General features: G+C 42.3%; 1 protein-coding gene across 2 annotated transcripts in view; it reads right to left on the bottom strand.

The window, feature by feature from the left end:
* The window catches only part of LRP5 (LDL receptor related protein 5), a 117,169-nt gene extending 96,013 nt beyond the window's left edge, over positions 1-21,156 (bottom strand). For both annotated transcript variants that reach the window (XR_014568127.1, XM_083756101.1), the window contains exon 1: positions 20,833-21,156. Coding sequence is in view for 1 of the 2 variants with exons in the window: in XM_083756101.1 (XP_083612227.1) it covers positions 20,833-21,049 (217 nt within the window). In the remaining variant the exon portion in view is untranslated. The remainder of the gene's footprint in view (positions 1-20,832) is intronic.
* Between the last annotated feature and the right edge of the window lie 1,913 nt (positions 21,157-23,069).

Raw genomic sequence — 23,069 nt, 5'->3', positions numbered from 1 at the left:
GACCCAGAAATGAAGCAAAATTTTGTATAAAGAAGGGGCATGTTGTTTGAAAAAAGTTGGCTCTATAAATACATCTCTTTTAAAAGTAACCCAAAACACATTTCCCTTGATTACTGTGTATCAATAATAATTTTAAAAATCACAAAATTCACCCCCGCCCCCAACTTTACAAGCAAGCTTCACCCTGTCAAGTGTTATAAAATTTGGGCAGCTAGTCTTGGGTTTGTTTTGCACAGGCAAGAATTGCACATTTTAAGGGCTCTTGTAAAAGATACATTTTCTGTACTGTGTAAGTTAAGTTTTTTGCAATAATTACAGGGTTTCAGAAACCAGAGAGATTTATTTCAGAATCTTGGTTTTACTTGGCAACCTACAGTTTGTTACTGCTAACATTATTATTTACAACGAAATATAGCACTCTGATTATATACTATTTCATTTGGACAAAGTTACTTTTATTTCCCTGGAGAGACTAATGTCAAAAAGACATTGTCCAAAACAACAAAAAACCGCATTCTCTAGCCAAGTGGACAAAGGTGCATTCTGAAAATATAAAGCAATTAAAAAGCTTTCTCAGTTTTATTATATTCTTGTAGCACACAGAAGTGCGCACAGAAATGTCACCCATAGCGACACTGGAGCCTTGCTGACGACTTCGCTCATGGTCCATAGTCCCCTTCTGTCCAAAGTGCCTATGCTCATCTCACACACCTCTCTTGCTCGTTCATTTTCTCCATCCACTGCCCTCTCTAATGCTATACCCTCAGATACACTGCCTGCTTGGGCTCACCAACTTGACTAGATTCTCTTGTCACTCAGCCAGCCACCCTGACAGTCCCAACATCTACTCCTGTTCTTCCACCCTCACCTCAACTGGCACACTGCTCCATCCACTGCCTTAAGACATGAGTTCTTACTCACATCTAAATTTACTATTAGTTCATCTTTCTCTTGCAATATCTGCACCTGAGTGCTCAGGATGCTTGTAAACATTCCACGACGTCACCAAAATTCCACTTCTAGGACTCAACACGTCAGCACAAGTATCCAGGCAACCGATTCCAGTCATTAGTTCATGCTGACATTAACAACCAAAGAAGTTCACATACAAACTATTTCTATGGAAACCCATCAAAGTCCCTCATCTTATTTGTAGTGCATATTGATAAACTGAAGGAAACAGACTTGCTCTCTCTTCAGCTTAGTCTACACCCAGTTCTGAGGAGTTGCATTACACTGGCACCTATACTGTATATCAAAACCCTAATAGGTGACAGAACTATATTTGTCATCGTAACCTATTTTCCAAGTACACGATGGGAGCTCAGTAGGAATAGGAAACATGATTACCATATAGACTTGGTTTTTCATTGTCTAGAAGGGCTCTGGCATGCCTCTGTATTTAAAATTTCCAAAGCACAAAAGTTAAGACAGCTAACAAACCACTTTCTGAATAAAGGTTTCTATCCTAAATTTCACTTCCCTTTTTGGTAAATCTCAAAACAAAAAACCTTTCTGGAAAAGTTACAGACATGCCCAGAGGCTCCAGTTTCAGATGTTTAGAGGAAGTTACTTGTAGCAGAGTTTTGGTTCCTGTCCTTTACAAAGAAAAAAGGAGCCATAGATATAGCCTCTGAGAAATTAAAAAGGTTTAAATTTGTTGAAAACAAAAAGAAGGGAACAAAGTCCAGCTGCAATTAAGCATACAAGCACAAGTCAGGTAGCAAAGTTTCAATACCAAACCCACTCTACACCCCTACACCAGTCTTCACCAAACTGTTGCCTTCCAGATGTTTTGGACTAGAAATTCAGTCAGTCCCAGACAGTATCACCATGCTGGCCGGGATTAGAAGAGTTATAGTCCCAGACATCTGGAAGGTACCAGGTTGGCAGTTGTCCTATACACAATTCAACAACATTCATTTTGAATGTTCATTATCTAATACCCGAAAAGCAGTAACAAGAACAATCAAGAAGAAAGGAAAAAAGATCAAGGCAAGAAAGAGGTTGTGAGGAGGGAGCAGCAATATTCCAAAAAACAGCATAATTCCAGACAATTGTCCTTCATAAGCATATTATCCAAAAATGCTTCCTCCCCAAAAGGAATCCACGAGAAGAGTGTTGCTGCCATTTCTGTGCCTTTTTTACTTTAAAAGTCCATACAGTGGCTACAACTTCACAATTTATTCTACAATTTACTGCCAATCTGTTTAGTCAATTCCTAAAGGTCCTGGTCACCCTTGCCTTCCTTATTCCTATATTTGAGAGATCACCTGTATGGTCATCTCTGTGATCTATGGTCATCTCTCTTTTCCTTTCCCATTCTTCCTCCTGAGCCAGCACCAGTCTTTGTGATTAAGAAAGTGGGTTCACAATTTCCAGAGAGTCAGATGGTGCTCCAGTCCACAGGAAATTAGGCCAAAAGGCCCCATGGAACCTGTACTCCAGTTATAAGCATCACATGGCAGTACATCACCATCATCCTCATACTGCCAGACTGGAGGCTGGGGAAAGAGATGAAACTGAGAAACAATGACTTGCCTAAGGCCTCCTAGTTCAAGGTGGAGGCAAAATCTGAGAACTAGACAATTCCCAGCTTACCTTCTTAGCCACTACATTACATCATGTATGCCTTGCTCTTTATTATAAGACAATCTGATAAGAGTGTGGGGAAAGCAAAAACAATACGTAGTATTCACCAAGCATGGCAAATGTTTTGGACTAAAAGTGGGGTCATCTTTCTTGCCATGACAACAGGGCAGACTCCAGTCAACACTGAAATCTATGGCAGATGTTACATGCTGCTCCGACCTGAGCCTATGATGGAGGTGCTCAAAGCATTACACTCCAAGAGGCTCTTGCTTCTTCCATGGCCACAGCCTTGGATGCCAGCAGAAATCAGCCATGGCCCTCTGCCTCTCTGCTCCAGCTTGCTCCATTTAACAGAGTGGAAACAGACTGTTTCCCTAGAACACCCCTCAAGTCTTTTGTCTCTGCCCATTAACTCAGAGCTCATGGGTGGGGCTCCACCCCTTTGTGTCTGACATAGAGCTCCCACTTTCTTAATGGCTCATCACCTTGCCTTTGTTAAGTTAAGAACTCATACTTAGCAGGCCATTATCAGGCGGGCCTGGCTATTCCAGCAACTGAATTCCTGCTGGATCCAGCATTCAGGAGGCTTGATTTAAATTCTATTACCTATCAAGAATTTAGGGGAATCTGGCACCCCCAAACCCTGGCACCCACTATTCATATACCCACAACTCATAACAGCAGAGTTCAATTCTTGGCTCTATAGGTTCTTGACTATACACATCATGATGATCAGGTTTCTTTTGGGATTTGTTTGGTGAAAACATGAGCAAACTCAATTTTGTTGCATACTGGGGAGCCAGCCCTATCTACGCTTCATTAAAATATGAATAATAAGTTGAAGGCCATAGGCTGACAAGTATGCATCACTTTATGCATCTCTTGTGCAGTTTCTGAATTCAGATGCGCAGATTGCAGGCATGCTCCTCTCATGTAATTTAAATCTCATCAGGAGGAGAGCAGTGCCATATTCACTGGGTCTCCTGTCCACATGCTTGCTGGCCCTGCCTTCCTGCTGCCTACATGAGGGTGGTTCAAAGGGCTGAAATAGGGGCCCTGTTGCATGCACACAGGCTCCCCATGTGATTTAAAATCCAGGGGGTGCAGTCCCTCTCCCCTTTACGACAATTGCAATCAATGATAGTACGCCCAAAAGGCGACAAATGGCAACTGAGCATCCCCCAAATTGATACTGCGAAGAAAACAGAACTACCACCTTCAAAACCCCTACTGATTTGTGATGCATTTTGCATTTGTTTTAGGGATATAATTGTATTGTTGATTTTATGCAGTTTATCATCATGGTAGTTTTTATTATTGTTGGCAGTGTATTTTCTTCCCAAATAAAAATAAAAAGAACAAAATAGTTTAGTTGTTTTAAAGCAAGAAAACTTTCACATGCCAACAGCAATTTTTTTCTCACCCAAGCATGGATTTTCTCACTTGCAAAATCTCTCATTTTTAAGGAAACAATTCCTGGTTGTTCAGGGGTGTTCTCAATTTATTATTTTTTAAAGAAATAATAGCTTGGCATCTCAGCAAAACAGGCTCAGAAATCAGACAACCTGAAAGTAAGTTTTTAGTGTCTGTGCCTCCAGGATACACCGCTATAGGACTTTTCAAACTTCCCATTAAAGCCACAAGGGCTAGGTTTTATGTTAATAAAAGCAGAGATTATCTGGATCACAATGACAGCCTGCAGTGCATACAAGTGCTGACAGAATGAAAGGATGAGGAGGGGGAGAGAAGAGAAGAGAAGGCTTGGTAATGCCTACCCTTATGTACTTTTATTTCCAATTCTGGTTACGTTCATCTCTAATAAACAATTTGGTGCTATACAAAAGAAACATGCTGAAATCATGCCACATGTAGTTTCAAGGAAGACCGTCTCAGAAACCCCACAGTCACAGTCTCTGTAGCACTGAAAGCAGCATTTCAGATTTCTGAACAACAATACAAAAGGAAATTTAGAATCTCCCTTCATGTAGTTCCAGAAATACAAAGCAATCCTGACCCCTGAGAAGCGATGCCATAAGGAATGAATTGACCTTAATCAGTGCTCCTGGCTAATGCAGAAGCATCTCCAATAAAGAGAAACTTGAAAGACATTTGGAAAGAAGGGCTGACACACACACAACTCATGCTGTTATTCATACCATTGTTACCATTTGAACAATCCCTTTCCACCAGATCCTGTCCCCCCACGCTGAACATCATTAAAGTGTTGAGCTCTAAAAGAAAATTTAAGAACTTGGGTTTTTTTTAAAAAATATACCTTCAAACATAATGCAATTGCACCCCCTCCAATGTCCAACAATGTTTAAATTAAAACGTGAAAGACATTTTAAGTATCAACTATTCTAACACATGACATGCCCAAGGATTCTTATGAAACAAGAATAAGAAATAAGAAAGGGTGTTGTGTTAGCTGCTATGAAACTCTGCAGATTAATTATTTCTGACCTGGGTAGATTTCTGAGCATTGCTCCATATTTCAGATTAATTTCTCTTCCAAGTATGTGCATGGTATATTCAGTACAGATGGTAAAGGCAATGTATCTTTCCAACTTTCCTGAAACCTAGTCAAGTTTTTGGAGTCAGCAGAACCAACATCTGGAACTAGAAACTGATCAGAAACAAGCATACCTTTGTGAAAGGTTTTATTTACTGACGTCCTGTAATGTTTTTGCAAGTCAAATTTTCCATTATAACTAAACCATCATTTAATACCCTCCCTACCACAAAGTCTTAGAAATCGGCTAAGTTGCTGTCCAAACCATAACAACTCTCACACATTTTTTTAAAAAACCCCACCTAAAAAATTAAATATGAGTCCAGGGAATACTTTCCCTTGCATATTTATGGTACCTGGAACATTTTAAAATAAGAAATGACTTGAACTTGTTCCTATGCAAACTGAGCCAATTACAATTAAAAACAACAACTCTTCTTGCCTGTTGGCATTATAGAGCATTAACTATTTCACACAGGCGCTATAGATATGGCAAGTCATTTACAAATTCAAGCTAAGCTGACAAAAGCAAAAAAGCACGCCTTAACCTAGTTTAAAATCAGGCTCATGTGAAATGGAAGAGGAAACCCCACCCATCATGTGAAGACAGCCTCAAGTGTCTGTGTGCGTTTCATAAGCAGCCCATATGATGATACCAGAGATGGTTTACTTTAAAAATCCATATTTTTAAACATGCCTTTTCTCTTTCCTCACTCCAGTTTTGGCCAGAGCTTGATTCCGTAATATTTCTGTTCACAGAGAGAAGTCAGGAAACACAGCAAATCTCTTAAGAAAGGCCACCTCTCATGAGATTTTCAGATCAGAAAATAATCTGAAAACATCATGAGAAAAATGTGAAGAGATGCATAGCTAAGCACGATGATTTCTGGATTTTTCCCATGTTATATCACTTATCTGTTTCCAAAGTTTGAATAAAATCCTTGTATGCCAAATAAAAAAATTATCCTTGGAAAAATTGATTTCAGGATGGAAAGTGGGGAAAGGTAGTCTGAGAGACTAGAATATAAACTTCGTCTTGAGGGGAATGGCATCTAGTTGCTTGTTTAACGTTTTGAATCATTTGAAGTGTCTGTAGTGTGCACCTTATTTTATCTATATTATGGTGCAGATGATGTAGTACAATAACAGGACCAGGTTATGTGTGTTGGTAGTTGATTTCAATCATGGTTTAGCCATCAGAAACATGCTACAGGTTCATGCTCTCCTTTTTCCCTTTAGACACACACACAACAAATCCTTTCTCCTAAATGGTTCACTGTGGTGTCTTAATCAAACTGGCTTCCAATTCCAGTTTGGAAGCAATCTGTGTTTAGTGCCAACAACATAATCTGCACAGTTCAGAGTTCATAGAGATCTATTGCCACCACAAGACAGAAAGTAAAAGAGGGAATTGATGTGCACAAGAGGAGGATGGAATGCTTGAGCACAGTGCATGTTTCCTTCCCAACGGGTAAACCATGGTTTGGTCATTGCATCTGAACTGAGCAAATCCTGCAAACTGAATCCCGTGTCTTTCACTTGTGGTTTGAAAAAGTCAAATCCTCCTCTACTCTTGCTTTCCTCCTCCTCTTAATTATAATGTGTAATTCTTGTTTTAAGAAGATAATACAGTTGTAACCCATCAGTACTCGATTCCTGTCAGAAATCTGAAGAATGATTGGAAACCAAATAAAATCCACACATCTCCAGGGAGAGTCAAACTATGATAATTACTAAAACAAAGGCTGCTCTTTTAGCATGAAAACCATGGAAAATGATGTTGTAACAAAAAGAGAAGCAAGTTAGCATATGTCTACATTGCAGTAATGTAGAGAGCCAAATGGTACACTGGAATAAGCACACAAGCCAAGGAATCATGGCAAAATCCAGGGAAGAGGGAAGCAGTGAAAGTTTTTCAGTCACCACCCATCTGGCCACAACTGCCTCTAGTAACTATTTGCAAGACTAGTTTTTATAAGGTAATGCTGGGCAAGCAGTGAAGCCCTATCACACTGGTGCTCTTCCCTTGCTATTTCCTTTTCATTATCAAGCAACTTGATAGGAAAAAGGAGAGAAGGGGGGAAAGTCACTATGGCTGAAAGCTGACAGGCACAAACTACCTATTCTTCTCTGCAAAACTGTTTGTGAAGCAAACAAGTAAAAAACTATTGTACTGCAACTCTTTCTTGCTCCTAAAAATATTCCCCAACATACCCTCCCCATCTCCCATGCAAAACCACTATAAAGAAACTGCTAGTAAACCAGACGTCATCCTCCAAGAGCATCTTGCAAAATAAAATAAAATGAACTCACAGGCAACTAGACTTGTGCCTCTGTTTCTGAACAGTTTTGTTAAGAATGGTTAGACAAGGGAAGAAAAATCAAGTAATGCAAAAAAAGAAGAAGTCTCTCTCTCTCTCTCTGTATGTGTGTGTATTCTGGGCTGCAGTCACCTAACGTACTCCATCAGTTGAAGCCCTGTGTATGCCTTCTGCTTGCACAATGGGGTTCCCCCTGTCCTCCTCCCCCTGCACCCCAAAATTGGCCTGTGTGGGGCTCAGAAGAATTCCAACAGCAGTGCCGGGTGGGTGGCTGGGGTGGGGACAAGCTGCAATGCTTGTGCAGATGGAACATTTGTAATAGCACGGCACTGAATTCCACTCTCTAGGTTTAAAAACTGTCAATGACTACAATCACAACACAATACGAACCATGCCTGCTCATGAATTCAATGCGGCTTACTCCCAAGTTGGTGTTGTTAGGGTTGCAGCCTTAAGAGATATAGAGTGTAATTCCCTTTACTTAAAGTGGTCAGCTTGTCCTCTATATGAAGAGGTTTCTGTTTGCTGGGGCTTCCAAGCCTCTCTCAAAACAGGCTAAGCAGGGTATTCAGGAACAGATCATTAAGGAAGTGGGAGATGGGTCTGAGGACCGCTTAGGGTGTCTGCGGCCTTCTCACATCTATTAATGCTGTTTAACAGGTTTGCCCTGAGGTTGTCTCAGTGGTTATTTTAATTAACAGAATTACAACCACTCCCCAGAACCACAACCACTACCAGGCTCACAACAGATATGAACATCTAAAAAGGACATGGAATAGACAAGTGAGCTGGCTCTGCACATGCAGGGAAACCCATTGCTTAAATGTAACCACACACACACCCATGTCGAACTCTATGTGTATTAGGTAACACAGTTCTACAGGAATTACAGACATGTCCTTCGCAAACATTTGGTATCTGCTCTCACTCCTTGTAGGTTTCTCTTGTTCATGAAGTACTTGAAGTACACGAAGCTCTGTCCACCCTTATTATTACCAGTAAAATACTCCACTGTCCAACTTCAGCAGTGATATTAAATAGAATGGTTACCCTACAACGCACCACTTATGATCCTCCCTTTTTCCTATCTGCCACTTACTTTTTTTTGTCAAGCTTTTGTTAGTATTATTCCTTCTTAATATAACAACAGACAAGAATTAAGATGAAAAAACAATGAAATATATACATGAGTAGTTGCATGAGTTAAAATAACAAAGCCCAAGTAAAAACTATCAACTTTATCAGACCACAAAGTATAATTCCAGATATGCCAGGCTTGTGACAGGTTCCACTGTACGTGTCATAAAGGAATGACAAATCACATAAAAAGAATCTGGAGGTTCTAGTCCTTGTCAAAATCTCAAATTATGCATGATTTCCTTCATGATAGTTATATTCCAGAGTGAGCAGTAGTAAGTATCCAGAGTAAGATTCTGGGCTGTTTTACATTCAGTTGCAATAACTTTGTGTGCTGCCAAGATCGTATATAAGACATCCCCCTTTTTCCAATATATTTACACTGGTATCATCAAAAATATTCAGTAGCATTAATTTTGGACAACGATAGTTTCTTTAGTAATATTTAACATTTCTATCAAATTCCAAAAATCTTGCACTAACTGACATTCCGACCATAAATGATAACATGTACTAGATTTACTGTAACCCCTCCAACAATTAGGTGATATAGAATAAAATATTTTTGACATTTGAAAAGGAGTGTGACAACATCTGTATAATAATTTTAATAAGTTTTCCCTTTAAAAAACCTGGAAACAAATTTTAAGGGCTGTGATTCTCAAATGTTATTCCAATCCTTGGGAAGAATTTGTGTGCCAATATCCAGTTCCCACATCTTTTTAAGTTTCCCATATCTCCCAATTATTGAATTAATTGTGTGGGTTTAAAAACACACACACAAAAACCATTTTGTATTCGTAACATGTATACACAACATTCAACTGGGTTTCTGTTTTATTTGGGAGACAACCATTGCTATTTTTCTAGAAAGAGGTGCCAGAGGCTTCTGGTCCAGGCTTGCCTTAATGGAGGCAGCCCCCATGACAGCAGGGGATCATCAGCAAAGGAAAAACAAGGATGACAGAGGGTAACTCATCCTTGCAAATCCCCCCCAAGAACGGGGGAATGGGCTTCACTCACAGTTCATCTCGATACCTGGCTCTTGCTCTGGCATGAAATGTGGAAGGCAGGGAGGCACTGAGTGCAAAAACACTTCGTCTGGCAAAATCCCTCCTACACCACCATTAAACTTTATAAATTTATATATTGTAACATCACAAGTGAAATCATTAATTATGTAGCTGTTGACTAAGAGATTATTATTGTAACTGAAATGTAACTGACATTATTTAAGATTATGGAATGCAGTGATATAAGATTGGAAATGCACCCAAACCACCATGCAGGGAGCCACTTTAACTAAAATGTATTAATTGGAAGTTGGTTGGCATTTCAATAACTGTATAATTTGGGAATTAATAGTTATTGTTATAATTTTGCTATTATTGGAGGTATATTGGAAAACTAATTAAAAAATATAGGAAGGAAGGAAGGAAGGAAGGAAGGAAGGAAGGAAGGAAGGAAGGAGGTGCTAGAGCTCACCATGAACTTCTCCCTTGTTGGCAATGGCACCCACCGGAGAGGTGCTGGAGCTGAGCTCCAGCTGAAAAAAAGCCCTGGAGACAACCTTTAAGTATACATCATTTGAAGAATGTGATACACTAATACACTGATTGCAACATTACATTGTTTCCTTTAAAGGGCTTATATGTTATATTTACATAGTTAGAGTGGCAATGGTGAGCAAACACTTTGACGCCTTGATTGCTAGTTATTGCTTTGAGTCTTAAGTAAAAGCTTTCATGGAATAAAAAGAAAACTCCAGTAAGGGTCTCGGGGTCACTCCTATTACAGTTCAGTGTAACAGAGAAAGCAGGTCACATCCTAAGCCAGGGAACCTTATTCAGCTCCAGGGCTGCATTCCCTCATAGACAACCTCCTAGGAACAAGGGGGCGGAGAGAAAAATGGGCAGAGCGAAGGATGCAATTCTTGCCTTTCTACAGTAAGCCACATTTCAAGCACACAGAAGGCAGAGGTATACGTGCTCACCCCCCCCCCTCTCTTAATTCTTCATCCAGGCAGGTAAGGGCATCATCACAGATCAGGAAAACCTTCCAGTCAGGCAATAGCACCAAGTTTTGGAAGAATTTTAACTACTTTATTGGAGATTTTTAAACATATTGAAAGGAACACCAATAGCACCAAGGTTTGGATGAATTTTAACTACTTTATTGGAGATTTTTAAACATAGTGAAAGGAACAGAAATTATACCTACTGCAGTGGTGTGTGGGAGTGTTGCTGTGGTGTGTTGCTGCTTCTCTGACTGTCAATACTTGGTAGGTTCTGATAGAATTAGGAAGCATACGTGATCTGAGCCCTTGTGGGCACTCCAAACAGTGCAGTGTGTGGTTGGCCAATAACCTTTTTAAACACAACTTTCAGATGATACCATTCATTTGTTTTCAGAGCCATAACACCAATCCGTCATTGGATGGCTGTGTATCACTAACTAATCACTAATTAATCTGTGTTAAAACTGAGTTTCCAAAACCAACGTTTGAAACGTTAACAATCCCAGATATCTGGCAAATTTAAAAAAAAAACACAGAGGTGCACTGCTGAATGCTAACAGTCATGTAAACATGATTAGGAAATTATATGCATATTTTCTGACACATTTCCAAAATACCTGCCTTGCAGATTCATCAGAATTATCAATATTCAGAGGTCAATGCTGATTGATATACCCCCCCCCCCAGTCTTTGGAAACTCACTGTATTGCTATGTCCCTAAAAAGAGAACACCTGCCAGGTGTACATAAAATAGCAGAGGATGCTAAAGTGTGCCATAAAATAATGAGACGGACATTACCCCCTTTCCTTCCCAAATGTACACGTATTAAAAAGCTAGTTCCTGGGATTCCACCACACTCTACTGTCCCACCAAAGGTCAATTCATATTCACCAGTAGTAACATATGAGCCATTTCTCCATGGGAACACACACACTCTTGGCCCTCCAGCTGTTTTGGGACTACAACTCCCATCATCCCTAGCTAACAGGACCAGTGGTCAGGGATGATGGGAATTGTAGTCCCAAAACAGCTGGAGGGCCAGGTTTGGCCATGCCTGAAGCAATGGGAATCCAAGGCAGAACAGCCCCACTTCCGCCACCATCTCTTTAAGCATATCCCAACCCTTCCTGTTAACTTTCATAGGCAGTTTGGTAGGACCAGCAGCACAGCTAGTTGTCAGTATTACACTTGCTGTATTCTAGTAATATGACTCTAGAGTAGGGGTGTCTAAACTGTGACCCTCTGAGTTGTTGCTTGACTACAACTCCCATCAGCTCCAGGCAGCATGGCCAGTAGCATGGCCAGATGAGGAGAGTTGATAAGTCCAGAAACATATGGAGGGAGCTCCTGTTCTGGAGGGTGATAAAGAAACAGACATCAAGGAGATGGTTTTAGAAGGCGAGGGGCAGGGCAGGCACGGCATCAGATGCTCCACAAAGCAGTCTTCAATTCCAGATCATTAGCTGCTGGCAAACAAAGTACTGGTCATCTGCAACTAATTCTATTTCAAAGCTACATCAAAAAATTTATTCTCCCAATTGGCTGAACATCTCTTGGAAAGGAGCGCAAATTCCAGAGTTACCTTCTGTACAGTAAATGCTTTAACTGTTGGTTGGTTTTGTACAATCACACAACTTTTCTTTCAGTTAAAGGATGACACACATGAGGAGGAGAAAATGGATCCCACTGCAAGTCCAGTTACTCATAAGTAACAAATCCAAAAGAAGATTCTCACTTACTGCATTAAATGACCACAGCTTTAAACTAGAAATATACCGGTATGTTCAGTTTAAACCTTATGCAGTATTCAAATCTGCTGCAAATACAAATTAAGGAATGTACACCAGATTGCCAAGTAGCAGTCCCATCTACCATGGTGAAGTCTCACAGTTCCCATGAGAAAAAGTTTAGGAAATGGGGGAGGGGGGCAGGCATGGGTGTGGAACAGAACAGACAGACAGTGTGAATTCTAGAAGTCACATGGGGCAGCTTTCAAGTGATTCAAGTCCGACTTATTAGTAATCCACTACAATTTGGGATCTATTTCCTCTACTCCATTTAAATCTCATTTTATGCAGCTTAGCTAACTAGATCCAGATGCACTTTACAGACTAACACTTATTGTGGTATGAGCTTTCATAGTCAAGAGGCTTCTTCATTCAAGACATGAAGTGGACTGGAAAGATGGTTTTCCTCCACTGTACCTCAACCCGCATGGGGTGTATATGTCATGTATCTGATGAGGACAGCTCTTGTTGATTCAAGGTCATGCCATAAGAAACCAGTAAGCCTTTAAATACCGCAGAACACTGGCTTGTATCCAAAGTGTCTTCTGCTTGCAAAATGCCTCTTACACCTATGGAAATCTGGTTGCAGCCTAACAGAAGAGCAGAGGTGAGAAAGGGGACCCCAAATCAAGGGAGGTTCTCCAATTCCCTGTCTTTATGGCCCAGCTGAGATTATATGTTAAAGCCTGTATGTTCCTTACTCATTGTCTCTCACACTCTCCATACATCGAGGCACAGCACTACAAGCCTTGTGCTTCTTCAGCAAAACAGCACTGACACGTTTCTCTTTTAACTCATGGTTTGGGGTCCAAAGGGTGGCCACATCCACATGCAACAATAAGCCAGACTTTCTGGTTTGTTGTATCTTATCAGGAATGAGTCTGATCACTCCTGGTTTGCTTCTCCTAGTTTGCACAAGCAGATTAAGCAAAGTGTGGAGCCTTGGCTTCAAGTTCCTTCCAGACCCGGGATCATGGTTTGCTGCTCCTTAACAAGCCAGGATCAGCAAGCCACTGTTTCAAGTTGGCAAGCAGCAGACTATATTATTCTAGAATGGATCCTGACAATGTCCTCTATTTGAACGTCTTTCGGAGTACAAATTCTGTAATATTTTACTTTATGTAAAACATTAAAAGAGATAGAAGCCCTGAAAGCTATAGATTTAAGAAATTCAGACATGAAATATGCGCAGCTTTATATGATTTGCATTTTATACAGGTCTTTATAATGCTCCACATATTTGGCAACTATAAATGGAGAAGTATTGGGAACTCTGAAGACACACTTAAGGAGGAATCAAGCTTTAGGACAGGGTGGGGAAACCTGAGGGTCACATTCTGTCAAGGACAACCTTCCAGGGACTGCATAGACAAGGCCTGAGGCAAAAGCTTTGTAACAATGGAGTATATTCTAGCCACGCAAAATGAGTGACGTATCCACACACCCTTCCATCCTCCATTCAGGACAAGCAAGGGCCATTATCACAGTTCAAACACTCTTCAACTAGACCAGGGGTGTCCAAACTTTTTTCAGAGGGCCAGATTTGATTAAATGAAGGGCCATGAGGGCTGACCAGAGAGCCTACCAAAGTTGTTGGCCTTTTTTAGGATTGAAGTTATTGAGGTTTTTTACCCCAGGAAATAAACTGCTACAGGGGCTGGATTAAACTGACCAGCAGGCCAGATTAGGCCCCCAAAATGGACTTTGGACATGCCTAAACTAGACAAACAACTTGAGGAGGGTACAGGGCTGGTGAGGGATGAGCTTGGGAAGAAAGGAGTAGCCTAGGCTCCAAGGATCAGAGGTACTTGGCCAATTTCAGCTCCCGGGCTTGAGAAGCTTCACTCCTGGGGTTAGGAGAAAACTAACACAATGTTTTACTGCTAATACCAATGCTGTAGGGCAGGGGTAGGCAAACTAAGGCCCAGGGGCCGGATGCGGCCTAATCGCCTTCTCAATCCGGCGCGGGGACGGTCTGGGAATCAGTGTGTTTTTACATGAGTAGACTGTGTCTTTTTATTTAAAATGCATCTCTGGGCTATTTGTGGGGCCTGCCTGGTGTTTTTACATGAGTAGAAGGTGTGCTTTTATTTAAAATGCATCTCTGGGTTATTTGTGGGGCATAGGAATTCATTCATATATATTTTCAAAATATAGTCCGGCCCCCCACAATGTCTGAGGGACAGTGGACCAGCCTATTGGACCAGCCTATGGATGAAAAAAGTTCCTGACCCCTGCCGTAGAGAGACCTAGTTCAGATGTTTGACTTATTTACATCTTCTAAATATTCATAGGGCCTGATCAGATGTTATTTTCAAGTCCGGTGTAAGAGAGTGCCAGTTTGGGTGCATCAATATCCTCTCATATTCCTCTGAACCTGTGATAGTTCAGGGAGATCCCAGGTGCAGTTAAGTGCTATACTTCAACTGAGTCTGTGCAGGGAGCAAGAATGGGGCATGAGTGACCCCAAGAGTCACACCTGTCACTATCATTTCATTACATATATGTCAAAAAACTAATTCCGTCAACTGATCCTACTCTGCGGCAAACAACCCAGTAATCAGGACTCATTGCTAATGTTCATGCCCATCTTCCTTTTGTGTTTCGTAACACCCACTCATCCCGTGCAGAAGAAAAATACAGCTCATATGCACCTCTGAATTTGTCATTCATTACATACTAAAATATACATTAAAAATCAAGGACTGGTTGTTTTCTTTTACAGCACCAAGACAGCTAAACATGTAAGGCAAAGAGAAAATGAGGGAAAGAGAGCAATCTTTAAAAACCCGAGAAGCTCTTACTAGGCAACCTCACTAATACAGTCCATATGTAAAGACTAGGAAATATGAGGCACAAAATAAAAGTTTCCATGAAATTTGAGTTTTATTTTACCAATATGTTGGACAAAGTCAAACTTCAGACTTCAATATCCCATTCAAGTTGTATTTACCAAAGTTTGGTAAAACTTCAACATTGTCTTCTTAACAAAGAAGAGGAAAAGGCTTATGATGTTACAGCATAGTTTGGTTCCGTAGACACACTAGACACATGTACAATATTTCACTGGCTTTTTCCTCAATGAGCCAGTGGACTTGGGAGAGACACAGGAAAAAGGTCTCCTTGTTAATTCTCCCTGACCTCTCAGTGGTTTTTGATACCATCAACCATGATATCCTTCCAGAGCAGTTGTCCAAATTAAGGGTGGGTGGCACTGTCCAGATGGTCAAATTTCCAGAGTGATTCAGCCCCATGGAGCCTTCAGTGCAAGTCAGATGAACATGCTGAATCCAATTTCCAGGAATTTAAGACAGTGCTCAGGCCGCAGTTCATATATGCACCAAGTTTCCATGAAGATAAGAACAGCTGGAGAAATTGTTCAGGCAAGCAGACAGCACATGTGGCATTAACACAGAGGCTTTGACATAATATGTTCCCACAGTTCTTGGGGGGGGGGACTCCCCTGACCAGCATGAAGCCTCTCAGCCACCACCACCATGATGTGGCAAAGGTGGTGCAGCAATAAAACTGCTAGCACATTTGCAAAGCTAAGCAGGTCTGGTATGATTGTATGTGGAACCGCGTGCTGAGTTTCCTGCATCGCACAGGGTTGGACTAGATGACTCTGGGGGTCCCTTCCAACTCCACAATTCTATGATTCAAAAGTACATAGAGCTAAAAGAGGAAGTTTGAAGAATGATGCTATTTCCTTTTTCACTTCTGTGAGCTTTTCAATGTTCACAATACCTACAGGGTGACCATAATGGCGGAGATAAGGATAAGTAAATCTAGGAGACTGGTGGGAAGAAAGAAGGAAAGACGGAAAGAAGGAAAGAAAGAAAGGCTGTAGAATGCATAAGATGATTGACTGTGCATACATCAAATCCAGTAAAACAGACTTTTTGAAACTGCATGAAGTTTTTACATGTTTTCCATACATTACAGATCACATTTTTCTCCATAGACTAACCATAGGAATCACAACCTGCTGCTTTCCAGCACTACTTTAGCCCAAAACCAATTCAAAGGGATCTGTTTTAATTCTGCTGCATGCAACTTTTACCCAAACCCCATGGAAAAGCAAAGTGTTTTCATATTTATGTGCATTTTCTTTCTATATGTCAGAAGCCAACAGCACTCCCTCAAAATTGCGAATGTGCCCACACACCAAAAAGGGTTGGCAACCCCTGCCTCAACTTAAGTTCTATGGAAATCCCAAGGTCAAGCAGTTTTTAAGCACAGAGTTCAGTGAGGTAATTTCACATGTTTTTCTAATCCCAATAATTTTTAAAAAAGCAAAACAAGCAGATGACTACAATCTTCAACAGCTCATTTCATAAACTAGAGGATTGAAGTTAAAATCTCTTGCTTCATTAATATGCCTACTGTATTTAGAATTTCACATCCATCAACTGTTAAGTGCACATTTAAGAAGCTGTGTGTTGGCAACTGATCAATCTTGAAATCTGCTTTAGAAATAACAAAACCTGGAACCATTTTCTACTTGCTTTCTCATTAACATATTCTTTTCACACTTGGAAATCAGTTTGAATTCTCAAACACATATAGCTAAAAAGCATAGTACACTTTCAAAACTGAAATGACCAGAATCCTAAAAAGTTGTCACATAAAGTACCACAAGACTGCTTTTCACATCTACAACCATAACCTGATCTATCTATCTATCTATCTCTCTATCAATATATATTTTTAATGTCCAGTAGCACCTTAGAGACCAACAAAGTTTGTTCTGGGTATAAGCTTTCGTGTGCATGAACACATCTTCAGATACCATCCATGCACACGAAAACTTATACCCAGAACAAACTTAGTCTCTAAGATGCTACTGGAGAATATATATCTCGACTGTGTCAGACCAACATGGCTACCTACCTGAATCCTAACCTGATCTAATATCCCTAAATTTAAATAAATTTATTTCCTTCGTATTTAAATCATGATTGCTATTGCTTGATGTAAACGAATGCAGTGTGGCAGCTGCAACTTTCCAAGAACATTCATCTTGAGAAAACTAAATGGAACATTAACCTAACATTCTGAATAGTATGTGAGCTTTCCAAAAAAAATTATTTATGTTGAACACTGCCCTCCCGCTTTAATGTGTATTAGGAAAACAAGCAACAGACTATGCATTTCACTGCACATACTACCTATACTCAAGCAGCAGCAGCTCAATTTAATGTGTGCCTAGAGGAGAAATGAATGTTTCTGGCAATGCATGTTATATGCCAGTGACAGAATAGGAAATAAGAACAAGAGAATAGTATTTGGGGCTCATGTGGAGAAAGAACCTGTGGCCCTCCAGATGTTGCTGAACTGCAATTCCCATGGCCCTGGCAACGGACCATACTGAATGAATCTGATGGAACTGAGGTCCAGTACCACTAGAAAATCCATCAAGTCCCCCCCTCCCATCGCTTATTTTCTTAACTTTAGGAGGCCCACACAGTAAGTGTGCAATGCACTTCTGGGCAGTTCAAATGACAATAATTTGGGGGTCTAGGCAGTGTTTCCCAACCTTGTGCCTCCAGCTGTTTTTGAACTACAACTCCCATCATCCCTGACTAGCAAGACCAGTGGCAAGGGATGATGGGAATTGTAGTCCAAGAACAGCTGGAGGCACAAGGTTGGGAAACACTAGTCTAGAGCACTATATCAGAATTTCTGCTTCCAGGATTCCAGATATTGGGGAGTGCAGGGGGGAATAGTGGGGGGGGGGACAAGAAAGAATAAATATTTTTATTTCTCACTGCTCTCTTGATGGTCAACACAGCTAACAGAGACTAGTGTGAGCACCACAAAATGAATAATGGGATATTGCAGAGTTAACAGTACTATCTTACCAACAGCTGACCAGAAAAAGGCAAAAATATACTATTGTAAGTAGAAATTAGATATAGTCAACCAACTATCAATTTTGAAAAAACAAAGTGACAAAAAAGTTCACAGGTATACTAGAATATAGGATCCCTTATGCAAAACACTCTTAATAGATAATGATAACACCAATGCTTTTTTATTTAAATAAAAAGGTGCGGCTTAAATATCCTAGACTCTACCACTTAACACAGCTCTGCTAAATGCCAGCCACTAAATGATATCCAACATTAAACATACTGAAGAGCAGACCCAGTAAAATCAATGGATTAAAAAATTTCAATGGATTGGACCCCCCAGTATGACTAATATTAGTCATCACCCATTGACTGCAATTATTTTAAATTTGTGTACAAGTAACATTGTACACACTGTTCATAGTTATTTAAAGTTTTATCGGTTATGGTTTTAATGTTACGGAAATCCTTTATTTGGTTAGAGAATAAACATTAGCTGAATCCCTACCAAAGTAAATTAAACACACCTTTCTATTGGATGTGCTGTTACAAACAAACGTTGCCCAAACTAACAGGTATACAGCAGCTGCTCCTTTTCACCCTAAGCTGCAGGCCACCTTAAGTACACAGAGTTCATTTAACAAAGATACATGGTGGCTGTGTTCATATTCCTTTAAAATTTATCAGAGAACAGCCCCTCTTTGGGCTTATTTTGGCCTCAGTTTGCCCCACACAAGATTTTAAACAGAAGCCTTACTAAATAAAACAACACCATTCCTCAGAGAACTGAGCTCCTGGAAAATTTAAAAAAGACCACAATAGCTATGAGGTTACCTCATCACTGCAACAAACTAGTGGATCAATGACACCAAGATTCTCCTAAAATATTTTATCAGAAAGAGATTCAATTATCAGAGGTGCAGAAACCTTTTCACAAACATGCACCTATAGTTAAAACCATGCACAAACAGAACACAGCGGCTGTGGAGGAATTTTCGTTAGAGCTTCCATATTAAATGATAGTTCTTGGTAACTACTGCAAGAGAAGTGGGTGGCCTAATACGAATTACCCTGAGGGGGTGCTCTACTGACTGTTAGCCACACTGCTATATTTCTTCAACTACTTGGGAAATTACAACAATTAACATTCATTAGTGCATCAAAACTTCAGTTTGCTGACTGCTACGCAGACAACAAGCAGACCAAGCTACTGCGCGAGGCTCCCTGCGTGCAAACTGGAACTTTCCTGTAGGCAATGACAGAAAGGAGCAGAAAAGTACAGCTCAGAACTCCCTTTTTGGTGGCAACCCCTGGATCACTTTCTAATTATTATCACCATACTGGTATTCAGACATTAAGCACCGTGGGATTTTCGGCAAGAACAGAACAAATGTTCTCAAATAGGACAAATAAGTCCACATTTGCTTTGTGCACTACATGGGACTGAAGCTTATCAAATGCAGAAGCAAAGACACTTTTCCAGCCCAATAGAAGAAGCCATAGGGAAAATACAGCTACAACCATCGCCACCACCCTTCTTAATCTCCATATATCACGTATGAATGCAGAAAGTTTCCAGTCAGAATTTAAACACACGCACACGAATGTGCACAGAGGTTTAAGGAAGAAGCAGAAGAAAAGCGTGATTCCCTCCAAAAGTTTAAAACGAGTGCTAATTGATATGGAAATGGACGTGATTGTCTGAACGCTCCGAGCAGTCAAGGGAACAAATGTTCACTGTAGCTAAAGTCTGGGTAAACCCCCAGACAGACAAACTCTTCTCAGAAGTCTGTTTTGCCAAGTGTTAAGTTTCACAAGTCAAGCAAGTCTTTCTCTCTCTCCCTCCCTCCCTTCGTTTCTCCCCCATACCCTCCCCTTTACAACTTTAAAATAAAAGGAAAGAAGATCTGCTCCCCCCCAACCCCCACTCCCAACGCTGATGCCAAAAGTTTGATTCTGCCTGTGATCGACACCCGACACCAGCTCCTCCAAACTCCAGGGAAATCACTGCGTCTGAGGGCCGCAAAGCGCTGGGAACGGGGAGGGGGGAGACTTTTGTCTCGCTCTCGAGGCACAAGGTTGAGCTCGAAAGCCCAGCAGCACGCAAAAGGCGACGGGAATCCTTTCCTGGCCATCAGGAAAAAGGAAGGCTCCCCCCTCTCACACACACACCAGAAAAAACCCAACATTTATTTTTTGGTGCTGGGGGATGAGTAGGTCACGCAAGCGCCCTCCTTCTTTAAATGAGAAGTTGTTGGCTGGGGGGTAGCCACAACGAAGCAGCTTTCCGTCCTTTTTCTTGCCCGATCTGGTACGGGTCGCCCTCGCACACAGTGTCCCTTGCGGACACTGGCCCCGAGATCCTCACGGCCCCGAGCTTCCCCGATCCCCCCCCACCTCGTTTTTTCCGCCCTCCGCGCCTGGGCTGCTGCTTTTCCTCCCTGCCGCCGCCTCCGTCCCATGCCAGCCTCCTCCATTCCCACCAAGTCCCACTTCTCGAGTTGCGCGGAGAAGTTTCCGTCTGCACAACAAAAGGCTTCCCCGCTCTCCCCGAGCCCGGGAAAGGCAGCTTGCCGCCCGCCGGAGCCCCCGCCCCGCCCCGAAACTTACCCCCGACGGCGCCCAAGCTGCCCCGAAGCACCACGGCGGCCAGCAGGGATAGGAGCAGCAGCCGCGGCGGCGGCGCTGCCGCCTCCATGTTGTGCCGCAGCAGCTGCTGCCCGCCGAGTGGCTCAGGCGGGCTCCATGCTCCGAGTGCGCCGCGCTCGGCAGACGGGGAGGGAGGCGCTCTCCGGATTCCCCACCTCCTCCTCCGCCGCCTCCTCATCGAGGCGCTGCTGCCGCTCTGGGAAGGAGAGGGGGGAAGGGGGCTGGGAGCCTCCCGCTTCCCTCCAGCCCCAGGACGAGCCGAGCGGAAGCCAAGGGACCGCCCCGCCCCTTTCCCCGGCGTGGGACAACCGCGCGCCGCCGCTCCTCTAGCCTGTTGCTGGCTCGCCTGCTCGGCGAAGGAGCGCCAGGTGGCCGGCTCGCCCTTCGCCAGGTCTTACTCCTAGGCGAGCAAGAAGTCATCACCCACCGGGCGGAGGGCGGGAAGAGGACCCGCAAACTGCAACCCGGGTTTAGGGTGCGACCTTGAGCCGTCCAGGTAGTAAGTAGCCTGTCCCCGGGGGGCTTCCTCGGACGTAAACGTCCCTCATCCAGTTCCCAAGTAAGTGCAGCTCAGTCTCATGGGATGACAGCCCCAAGGGCGACCCACATTCTCCATGGGGTCTAGCAGGGGGGACAACTTAAATAAAGTATTTGAGGGGGGGCAGAAAAGCCCTGCCCTGCATAATCGATCACATGGTGGGGCACACCCACACTATTTGAATGGCAATGCCCATCAATTGTGCGGGGGACTCAGCCCCCTCAATTTGGGGGGGGGCAAAGGGACCTCTGCTCCCAGGAGTTGGCCACTATGGGTCGTAGACAGGAGCCCCAAACCCAGGGACGGCATTGCAGTTCATGAAAGCTGTTCAAATTGTTCAAGGAGCTGCTAGGGTTGCTCTCTTTTCTGGCAGGCGGAGGCTTGTGTCTTGGAAATCAACTTGACAGGTACGTTCAGCAAGTGAATCTTTCCCCCACCAATGTATCTCACTTTGCTTCTGGAACGGCTGCACACCTTCCCTTCTAGGAAAAAGGTAGCTCCAAAGATGGGATGGAGAACCTGTGGCACTCCAGATGTCGTAGGATTCCAGCTCCCATCAGCCGCAGCCAGCATGTCAGGCCAGGGGTCAGCAATGCAGAGAGTTGCAGAACTACAACATCTGGAGGGTTACACAAGCTCCCTGTTCTTCTAAAGCGGGACATGCAATACTCACCAATAGAAATTCCTTGCATGTTAAGTGCCTGAAGATTAACCCTGCATGAGAAATAGCATGCTGCTGTAGGCCAGCGTGTTTATAGCATTAAGTCTACTACATGTGAGAAAATGGCTACAACGCTACGTTCACCACATCAAATAAGAAACATTTTTAGTAGTCCACCAATCAAATCTAGCAGTCCACTCTTTCCATATGCCATGAAAGCAGAAGCGCTTTGTCAGATGGCCTCTGTCAATTCACTCCTGTCAAAACCTGAAAGTAGTCTAGACACTAGGCCACACCATAGACTAGACAAATGGCCTGCAGCCAAACTAGCATTTGGTTAATCTATTTAAAACCCGAACACTTATTTCAGCCTCCTATCCTATTGAAAATTGTAACACTTGCCATGTTACAAATAATTTCAAGCAGGGGAAGAGGAAGCTTGAGCACCTCCATGTTTTACATCTCTCCTGAGATGTGTGGGCTTTGCACCTACCTAGAACTTGTGAGAAAAATGCACAAGTGACTCCATGTGTTCACATGTTACCCAGGAAGTTCAAGAAGAAACCTTTTCCCCATTCTTACTAGTAAGGCAGGCAGCTTCACATGTCACGATGTGCAAGTGTTCCCAATTTAAAACATTAAGTAGAACCAATGGGGAGACCTCTCATGTCCCCTTGCAGAAATCTCTTTTGCAGACCACTACTTTTGGTCTTGGGTTAATGCTTCTTCCCCAGCACATTAGTTTACGGAGCAGCAATGCCTTGACAACACAGGGTGCATGTGGTACTGTTTCTTACCTGAGGCACCTGTCAAACAAGTGGTGCCTCATGCTTCCAGTCTGACACAGGAAAGGGTGAGGAGGGCAGATAAAATCAGAACAGGGAGTAGATGTGGTCCGTAGGCCTTCAGATAACTAATCCTTCCCTAGACTGAATTCAGTGTTTTTCTAGTAGTATTGGCCTCATTCATTCCTATATTAAATATCTGATACACCAATTA

The sequence above is a fragment of the Podarcis gaigeae genome (genome assembly GCF_964106915.1).
Source record: "Podarcis gaigeae genome assembly, chromosome: 1".
NCBI classification, from domain to species: domain Eukaryota; kingdom Metazoa; phylum Chordata; class Lepidosauria; order Squamata; family Lacertidae; genus Podarcis; species Podarcis gaigeae.
Note: the sequence above shows the minus strand (reverse complement) of the source record. Positions and strands in the feature narration are given on the sequence as shown.